At 46.9% G+C, this 10499-nt stretch overlaps 1 protein-coding gene across 3 annotated transcripts in view; it reads left to right on the top strand.

The window, feature by feature from the left end:
- The first annotated feature begins 538 nt into the window (after window positions 1-538).
- Window positions 539-10499, top strand: part of LOC132871606 (collagen alpha-1(XXVI) chain) — an 87681-nt gene continuing 77720 nt past the window's right edge. For 2 of the 3 annotated variants that reach the window (XM_060905898.1, XM_060905895.1), the window contains exons 1-3: window positions 539-988; window positions 9393-9515; window positions 9794-9897. In XM_060905898.1, coding sequence (XP_060761881.1) covers window positions 819-988; window positions 9393-9515; window positions 9794-9897 — 397 coding nt within the window. In that variant the 5' untranslated portion in view covers window positions 539-818. The remainder of the gene's footprint in view (window positions 989-9392; window positions 9516-9793; window positions 9898-10499) is intronic. The other variant, XM_060905896.1, reaches the window with a different exon arrangement.

Genomic DNA, 10499 nt, shown 5'->3' with positions numbered 1-10499 from the left:
AAGGTAATAAAATTGATTGTATGGGTGTAAGGTTCTAAAACAAACAAACTAACAAAAACAAACAGAAACGAAAACATAACCTCCTCCAACACAGTAGTCAGAGGTAATAAAATTGATTGTATGGATGTAAGGTTCTGAAACAAACAACGTGAAAACTTCCTCCAACACAGTTTTCGAAGGTAATAAAATTGAAAGATTTAAGGTTCTGAAACAAACAAATAAACAAACAAAGAAATATACAGAAATAAATAAAATCTCTGGGTTCAATAAAAAGCCAAACTATTGTTATACGTGTTTAAATAATATGCTTTTTTAAGAGTAGTAAAGTACATTTGTTCTAAGGTTTTGTTTGTTTTTTATTTATTTATTTTGTTTGTTTCTTTCTTTGTACAGTTGACAGAGTTCCTGGCTGTAAAAGAAAGAAAGAAAGAAGCTTCCCCCCCCTTCCTGCCAAACCAATCTACTAATAAAACTCTTCGCTGTCGGGTTCTGCCCTGAGGAGTCCTTCTGGAGCTCTCACCCCCCCGCCGAGTGTCCCGCTTGTGCGAAGTCGGTGCGTCATTACGCACACACCAACCATTTCCAGAGACACTTCAATCCACTGAGGAGGTCGAGCTGAGAAAGTGGGGGGTGGTGTGAGAAATCACCAGCTCGTTTTCAGACATCTGCATGATTTAGAGTAGCTGTGTGTGCGCGCTGTGAGAGCCTTGCTGTCCGACTGGAAAGACCTGGTGCTTCTCTGGTTCCTGCAGTGCGGATGTGCGGCTGCGCGTCACCGCGTCGTTGAGCTGAACCTCGGTTTCACACGGACCGGAGCGATGGCGCGCTGCACGTTCTGGAGCACGCTGTGTCTCTTCTTCATGTCCTCTGCTGGACTTTCTTTCGGTACCGGTTTCATCTACCCGTTCCCGGGACTCACAGTGCAGCATATGAGCTCAGAACAAAGCGTCGCTGGACCCCCGGCCGCAGGGATCAGCTCTCAGCGCAGGTTATTATTATTATTATTATTATTATGCACTAACCCTTCAAGCCTTTCTTTCATAGAATCCCATATACATTGGCATACAGGCTACAAAAGGTTGCCAAATTGCTCCTAATTAAATCCATCCCCCAAAACCTATTCAAAGCAACAGCTGCCTTCATGCACAAACTGAAAAGTTCTGGAATAGTCACAGTGTTGTAACCTTCAAGCTCAAATCATCCTTTCTTTCTTTTTTTATTTTAAGTCCAAGTTAAGTCTCAGACAGACATGACTTTCCAAATCAAATCAAATCAAATCCTGAACGGGATGAATTGCATGCAGGACACTGTCAAAAAATAAACTGTAGCCTACTTTTCCTTGTTAAAGTGATAAACCACAAGCTTTCCTCTTAAAAAGTCCATTAAAGATGCAGCACATGCACCATCCCAGGTAAAGCATGTCCTCCTGATGTTCCAACAGCAGCAACAAGGGAAAAAGTCCAGCTCCAACAACTCCTCCTGTCTCCAACGGAGGAAATGCATAATCTGTGTTACTTTGCGTAAAGTTTATTTACATAAATAAGTCTGCAATGTTGAGGAAAAACGTTTGAGTTCAAAGCAGTGCCAGAGTCTCATAAGCTCAAGTCATGAATACACAAATCCATTGTAAGTCTGATGACATCCAAGTTCTGGATTTGACAAGTCCTGCATTATGGTTAGTCAAGAATGCTGCACAAAGTTCTTTGGGAAACAGAATGTTTCAAGATGGAAGTTGTTTGTTTGTTTGTTTTGAACCCCAGAACAATTTGTGCCTCTTCAGATTACACAGCAACAACAAAGAAAATTTGATGGACATTCCTATTCACTTTACTCATTCTGTTCTTGCAAACAATTCAAGCTTTGCATGCTTTGATTTATTTTATTCAACACTAATTGACATTCACATTTATAACTGGTGTTCATTTTTCTGTATACCCTTTCCAACTAAAATACATACAGTACTAGGGATGCAACTGAGTACCATTAATGTGTTTTATTCAGATTCAAATACAGGGACGAACAGGAGGTGCAACTGAGATTCCACAGCACACGTGATTAAAAAAAAAAGTTGCAAGCGCAGAAGATGTTTACTTTCATGTGGGTGTTCAGTTAGATATGAAGCTTGTGGGACAAACAAAAAGCACATACATTAACCTGAACTTTTGCATTTACAGCGATAAATTTAAAGGTAGACTGCCTTTCAGATTTTTCAAGTGTACGTCATAAAAAGAATTTTCCCTGACACCCGATTATTTTTCTTTAGTGGACCGAAAGCTACTGAATTCGAATCACAGACTTTCAATTTTATTATTTAAAAAAAAGAACAATTAATGAATTTACAGCCACGTGGCCCTAAATTCTCTGCTATTTTTGCCTGCTTCACCATGACGCAGTACAAGATACTACGTCATGCATCATGTGATGGGCTTTCCCCGTTCGCACAAGGCATTGTGGGATACAAGTTTGAAACAGGAGAGAAAAATGGAGGACGGGAATGAAACATGAAAGACTGACTACAGTAACGGAAAGTGAGAAGAAAAGATGTTATGTTGTGAAGGAAAGGAAACACAGGACCAAACTAATAAATATCGGTGGTCAGCGAGCACCTCCGTGTGATCAGCTGTTCGTTTTGCGACAGAATGATGTAACTGTCAGTGCACGGCCAAAGGTAAACCTGCTCATGCGCACACCGGACTTCCTCTGTCTGCTTGACTGCGTGAAATGAGTGATTTCATGCACATTATTTGCTTGGGAATCCCCTCAAATATAAATAAATAACTTCCCAGACAGAGAATCGCCTGTTTGTTTGTTTGTTTTAAGATGTCGCAGAAATAAACATATCACAATGACCAAATTTCCGAGGGAAATAAATCTCACTGATTTAATGAAATCAAAAGGCCGTATAACTTTAAAGAGTTCATTTATTCCTCCTTAGTAACTGCCTGCTCAGGGTCACAGTGGTTTCAATTATGCTACTTGTTTGTTTATAGTTTGGGGAAAACAACCAACTAAATCTCTATTTCCAGGAAAAAAAATCCCTCACTGTTTAGGTCATTGTTAGGACTAGGACTGTTTTGGCCTCTAGAGGCCGCTGTTATTTCCTTTTCATGTCGTGTTTATTTTGGCCTCTAGAGGCCGCCACTGTTCCTGTGTTTTGTGTTTGTGTTAATTGCCTAATTATCTTCACCTGTGTCCTTAATTAGTTTGTCTATTTATACCCCTGAGTTCAGTCCTCTTGTCACGGAGTCTTTGTGCTGTTATGTTTATCTCCAGTTTCCTTTGTACTGTGTTTTTTGATCTTCTTAGCTTTTGAATTTTTGCACTTTGCTTTTCTTTTGGATTATACTCTTTGGTTTTTTTTTGTCTTTTGTTTTGCCCTGTATATAGTGTATATAGTTTAAATAAACCTTTTGATTCTTTTTCTACTTCCGCCTCACGCCTCTGCATTTGAGTCATCCCCCTGGTGGCCTAGTGGGGGTTTGCTGGATTATCACACCAACGAACCAGGTTCGAATCCCAGCAAAACCCTAACAGAAAGACTCCGTCATGACCGACTCAGCAGAGGCTGCTTCAACTGTCTACCCGGCCAACCTTCAGGGAATTATGGCAGCTTTGACACGCTTCGGAGCGACCATGGACGCTCATGGACGTACGCTCACCAGCCAACGTGAGGCCCTCGCTCGCCACGAGGAACTGCTTCAGCAAATTGGGAAAACCCTGGCACAGCTGACATCTCTGCCTGCATCTCCTGCTCCTGATCCAGTTCCTGCTCCTGATCCAGCTCCCACTCCTGCTCCAGTGCCTCCTGCAATGCTGCCTTCTTCACCTCGCGAACCCAGCCTTCCTGCACCACAGAGGTATGACGGCAAGCACAGTGAGTGCCGAGAGTTCCTTACCCAGTGTCAACTCACCTTTGAGCTTCAGCCTACCACCTACACTACGGATCGCCGCAAGATTGCCTTTGTGATCACCTTATTAGCTGGTAAGGCGCGAGCCTGGGCTACTGCTATCTGGCAAAGACAGGGACCTGAGTGCTTTGATTTCCAGCTGTTTTCTGAAGAGATGCTTCGGGTCTTCGATCAGGCAGACATCAGTACCGACACAGCCCGAAAGCTCATGTCCATCCGGCAAGGAGGAAGCGTCGCAGATTACGCCATCTCGTTCCGAACACTCGCAGCAGTAAGTGGATGGAACGAGACTGCCCTGGTGTCAGCCTTCCACCATGGTCTGTCTGACCCCATCAAGGACGGTCTGGCCTCTATTGGATGCCCAAGTGACCTCGAAACCCTCATCTCACATGCTATTCGTCTGGACAACAGGATGAGAGAACGCCACCAAGCCTTGAGCCCCCCCAGCCTCCCTACCTCTACCTGGAGACCGTCTACCTCCTTCAGTGACTGTCCAGAACCCATGCAAGTGGGTCGTACTCGCCTCTCCGCATCTGAGAGGGAGCGCAGAAGGAGGGACAAGTGCTGCATATACTGTGGCAAGCCTGGTCACTTCCGAGCATCATGTCCCGAACTCTTGGGAAAAGGACCGCCCCGTCCAGCCGAGGGAGGGTTGTGACGGGGCCTACCCTCTCTCCCGGACTCCCTGGTCAAGGAATCTACATCCCGGTCTCCATCTCCTGGGGTGAGTCTGTCCACTCTTGTCAAGCTTTGATAGACTCAGGGGCGGCTGGGAACTTTATGGATATTCACTTCGCCCAAAGCATCAATATACCTACTGCACCTCTTGAAGTCCCACTGTCTGTGTCTGCCCTCGATGGCCAAGCGTTAGGTGATGGAAGAGTCACCCAAGTTACTTCTCCAGTTTTCCTCCAGTCTCAAGGTCACAAGGAAGAAATATCCCTGCACCTGATTCCTTCACCTGAGTTCCCAGTTATTCTAGGCCTTCCTTGGCTTACTCGCCACAACCCTCGCATAGACTGGGTAACAAGCCAGGTTGTGGAATGGGGCCCTGCATGCCATGCCTCTTGTCTGCTCTCTAGCTCTCCTGTGTCTCCTGCCGAGCCCCCTGATCTCACCGAGTTATCTCAAGTTCCCACAGAGTACTGGGATCTCAAGGAGGTATTCAGCAAGAGCAGGGCCGCCGTTCTTCCTCCGCACCGGGCCTACGACTGTGCCATCGACTTGCTCCCTGGGACTACCCCTCCTCGTGGCAGACTGTTTTCACTCTCTCAGCCAGAACGCAAGGCCATGGAGGAATACCTCAAAGATGCCCTGGTCTCTGGGTTTATTCGACCCTTCACTTCACCTGCTGGAGCCGGCTTCTTCTTTGTCGGCAAGAAGGATGGGGGGCTCCGACCATGTATTGATTACAGGGGCCTGAATAAGATCACTGTGCGCAACCGATATCCCCTTCCGCTGATGTCCACAGCTTTCGACCTGCTCCAAGGCGCCACCGTCTTCACCAAGTTGGACCTACGGAACGCATACCACCTCATCCGTATCCGACAGGGAGACGAGTGGAAGACTGCCTTTAACACCCCGTCTGGGCACTACGAATACCAGGTGATGCCCTTCGGACTCACCAACGCACCAGCTGTTTTTCAGGCCCTAATCAACGACGTCTTAAGGGACATGATTAACCTATACGTTTTTGTCTACCTCGACGACATCCTTATCTTTTCCAAGACCGTGCAGGAGCACCGCCACCATGTCCGCCAGGTTCTCCAGAGGCTGCTACAGAACAATCTGTTCGCCAAGGCCCAGAAATGCGAATTTCATGTTCCCGAGGTCTCCTTTCTGGGATTTATTGTACGGACAGGCCAACTCCAAATGGACCCTGCCAAGACCCTGGCCGTCCGGGATTGGCCTACTCCCAAGTCCGTTAAGGAGGTTCAGCGGTTCTTAGGATTCGCTAACTTCTACCGCAAGTTCATCAGGAACTTCAGTTCTGTGGCAGCACCCATGTCAGACCTCACCAAAGGGACAGGTGGATCTTATGGCTGGTCTCCTCAGGCAGAAAAGGTGTTCAAAGACCTCAAGGACCGCTTCTGCACGGCACCCATTCTGGTTCTCCCGGACACCTCCCAACCATTCATCGTGGAGGTGGACGCCTCGGACAGTGGTGTCGGCGCGGTGCTCTCTCAACGTTCGGAAGGAAAGCTGCACCCCTGCGCTTACTTCTCCCACCGCCTGAGTCCTGCTGAGTCCCGGTACGATGTGGGGGATCGAGAACTGCTAGCGGTCAAACTGGCCCTTGAGGAGTGGAGGCACTGGCTGGAGGGAGCACAACATCCATTCCTGGTTTGGACTGACCACAAGAACCTGGAGTACCTCCAGCAAGCCAAGAGACTGAACCCTCAACAGGCTAGGTGGGCCCTGTTTTTCAGTCGGTTTGACTTCACCCTCTCATACCGCCCCGGCTCCAAGAACACCAAACCTGACGCACTGTCCAGACTGTTCTCTGCCACTAACAGGGAGAATGAAGTCGGGCCTATTATCCCTGTGTCCCGGATTGTGGCCCCTGTCCGCTGGGGTATTGAGGAGGCTGTCCGACGAGCCCAACGCCAGGACCCCGGTCCTGGGACGGGGCCACCAGGCCTCTTGTACGTCCCACATCAAGCCCGGGCCAAGGTTCTCCAGTGGGGTCACTCTTCCCCTCTCACCGCCCACCCGGGAGCTCGGAGGACCCTGGACTTCCTGAAAAGACGCTTCTGGTGGCCTAACATGGAGAAGGAAGTAAGGTCATTTGTCCTGTCCTGTGAGGTTTGCACCAGAACCAAGAACCCACGACAGCGTCCCCAGGGTCTCCTGCATCCTCTGACCATTCCCCGGCGTCCCTGGTCCCACGTGGCAGTCGACTTTATCACGGGTCTCCCTGAGTCACAAGGTAACACGGTCATTTTGGTCTTAGTTGACAGATTCTCCAAGGCCTGCCGCTTCATACCACTGTGCAAACTCCCCTCTGCTCTTGAAACTGCGAAACTTTTGTTTAATCATGTCTTCCGAGTCTTTGGTCTTCCACAGGACATCGTCTCAGACCGAGGGCCCCAGTTCTCCTCCCGAGTGTGGCACGGGTTCTGCAAGGTCATCGGAGCCACTGCCAGCCTCTCCTCTGGGTTTCACCCACAGTCCAATGGTCAGACGGAGAGGCTCAACCAGGACCTGGAAACCACCCTACGAGGCCTGGCTATGGATAACCCGACATCGTGGAGCACCTGGCTGCCATGGGCGGAGTACGCCCACAACACCCTGCAGTCATCGGCCACCAAGCTGTCGCCATTCCAGTGCCAATTCGGGTTCCAGCCACCTCTGTTCCCGGACCAGGAGGAGGACGCGGGGGTGCCCTCGGTCAACCAATATGTGAGACGGTGTCGCAAGACCTGGAGCAAGGTCAGGAAGACCCTCATACAGACCTCCAGAACCAACCAGACTCAGGCCAACCGCCATAGAAGACCTGCACACGCTTTCCGCCCTGGGCAGCGTGTTTGGCTGTCCACTAAGGACCTTCCACTGCGGGTGGAGAACCGCAAGCTTGCTCCTCGCTACATTGGCCCCTTCAAGGTGGTGCGCAGGGTGAACCCTGTCTCCTACCGGCTCCAGTTGCCCCGGACTCTGAGGATCAACCCCACTTTCCATGTTTCCCTGTTACGGCCCGTACTGACGTCTACGTATGCCCCTGCCCCTAGGAACCCCCCACCCCCCCGCATCTTCCAGGGGCAGACTGTGTTCACTGTGAATCGCCTGCTTGACTCCCGCCGGGTCCGCGGCGGGTTGCAATATCTGGTGGACTGGGAGGGCTATGGTCCTGAGGAGCGCTGCTGGGTTCCTGCTCGGGATGTCCTTGATAAAGAACTATGTCGGGACTTCCATTCGGCCCATCCGGATCGCCCTGGGAACGTCAGGAGACGCTCCTAGAGGGGGGGGTCCTGTTAGGACTAGGACTGTTTTGGCCTCTAGAGGCCGCTGTTATTTCCTTTTCATGTCGTGTTTATTTTGGCCTCTAGAGGCCGCCACTGTTCCTGTGTTTTGTGTTTGTGTTAATTGCCTAATTATCTTCACCTGTGTCCTTAATTAGTTTGTCTATTTATACCCCTGAGTTCAGTCCTCTTGTCACGGAGTCTTTGTGCTGTTATGTTTATCTCCAGTTTCCTTTGTACTGTGTTTTTTGATCTTCTTAGCTTTTGAATTTTTGCACTTTGCTTTTCTTTTGGATTATACTCTTTGGTTTTTTTTTGTCTTTTGTTTTGCCCTGTATATAGTGTATATAGTTTAAATAAACCTTTTGATTCTTTTTCTACTTCCGCCTCACGCCTCTGCATTTGAGTCATCCCCCTGGTGGCCTAGTGGGGGTTTGCTGGATTATCACACCAACGAACCAGGTTCGAATCCCAGCAAAACCCTCACAGTCATGTCATTTCAAGTTTAAATCCAGTTGTCCATTGCTGTAATCTGTTGTCCTCAGAACTCTTGATGTTCCGAGTCTGTTTTCCAGAAATCCGATCTCAACGCTTTTGCTTGGAAAACATGAATGCCGAGAACAAAGTCATGTTTGTATAGCGAGTCTCTGAACTTGATAAACATATTCAGAAGCTCTACATGAATTATTTCTATGAGTTTAGTGAAGAAAAATGATGTGTAATGTAGGTCTTGTTCATGTATGCTCATTAAAATGATCCATCAATGAACGGCTCAAGGAACGGTCTTACTTATTGCATTAATAAAATTGGCTGAAATCAAAATAATCACTTTACAAATCTAAACTTAACACTTTTTTTCTCAAACTTTTTTTTTTAATCAAGAGAAATCTGTTTACTGTTGACTGCGTGCCGCCATATTGTTGTGACCTCAGGAGTTGGGTTTATATCAGAGAACTCAGGCAAGATGGATGTTGTCTGAGTTCCTGACTGGGAATTCTGAATTGGACCATTTCATTACACTTTCCCGTTTCAGAGGTTGTTTTCATTTTATTTAAAAAAAAAGTTCCAAGTATAATGGATTGCAGCACATTTCTACCGTCCATGCCCATAACCCCCAACAGCAAACAATAACCAGAACAATAAGTTTTATCTATCTGGCCATGCTGCGACAGCATAATCTTTGAAGCGTCAGTCAGTATTCTGGTGAATGTTTGCATATGTCGAGCATTTGTTCAGTTTTACTTGCATGATTAAGCAAAGGAATTTATGAATGTTATATTTAAAAAAAAAAACTGACCAAATCAGGGCAGTCCAGACCAAATGTTGTTTACAGGCCAAGTCTATTGTTTTTTTTCTCCCCACAATCTAACCAAAAGCAGCCTAGAAAAGCAAACCAACAATACCCAGTCTGACTAACATGGCTGCTGGTTTGAGAACATGTTAAAAATGTGGAATGCAGAAGCTGCTTGTCCTTTAATGGCCTCGTCCTCATTTGTGTCATGTGAGCTCTTACATTTTATTTCAGGAACTGGTGCCAGTACACGGTATCGAAGACGGTTACGTGCCAGGTGCATAATGGCACTGAGACAATGGTGCACAGGGTGTTCCAGGGCTGTAGATGGCCAGGACACTGCTCTAAAGTCATCAGGTATGAACCTGTATCATTGCTTTTTCCTGTGTCTGCTTCATGCTTTCCAAGTATCTTTAATCTTCTTTAAACATTGAATGCCAAACTACGGACAGTCCCATTGTGACAAATGAGATGCTGGCTCATGTTTAAGTATAATCGGATGGATTTCCAAACGAAAAATGCCCCAACAGTAATCCAAAACCACTGTTGCAAGAAATGTCCATCAAACCCAGCTGAATGCATCAGAATGCAAACACTGGAATGATTATACAATGCTGATTGCTTTTCATTGGCAGTTACAGGACTCTGATCAGACCTTCGTATAAGGTGGCCTATCGACAGGTGACTGCGCTTGAATGGAGGTGCTGTCCTGGCTTCCTGGGAAGTGACTGCAGTGTAGGTGGGTAAAAAAAAAAAAAAAGTGTTCTTGCTATGTAATTACTTCACGATGGTCCTACACAAAATTAGATTAATTTCTCACAATTCAGTTTGGGGGACATCAATGCAAAGACATCAATACATCCATATCAGGTTATTCACTTTTAACAAATATATTAGGTCAGATGACTTCAATGGTCATTAGAAAAATACACAGAATGGTATAAAGAGGTGAGACTGGGGTTTATTTCTTTCCAGCGCAGACTGTAGATTCATGCAGCCAATCAGTGTCAGGGGATTACAAAGAGACACGCCCCCTATATTTGCTCTCCAAATGCTGACACATCCATAGTATGTCATTAGCAATGGTGGATTATTTACTCGGTCATCCTTTTTTTTAAATCATCACAAAAAATGCCGAAGCTTAGACAGAATAAGTAAACATTGTCCAATCAAAGTCCATCTACACTACTAAAGGAAGGCTGTCTGTCTGTTCACCTAAGCAAATCGGCACGGCTGGATGCACATAATCCATAGTTTGCAAGTGGATCGGGGACACCCCAGAGGGGCCTAAGACAACATTTTTGATTTTCCAAAACATGGGATCAGTGCTAATCCAATACA

This window comes from Neoarius graeffei, chromosome 23, assembly GCF_027579695.1.
Source record: "Neoarius graeffei isolate fNeoGra1 chromosome 23, fNeoGra1.pri, whole genome shotgun sequence".
NCBI classification, from domain to species: Eukaryota; Metazoa; Chordata; class Actinopteri; order Siluriformes; family Ariidae; genus Neoarius; species Neoarius graeffei.
Note: the sequence above shows the minus strand (reverse complement) of the source record. Positions and strands in the feature narration are given on the sequence as shown.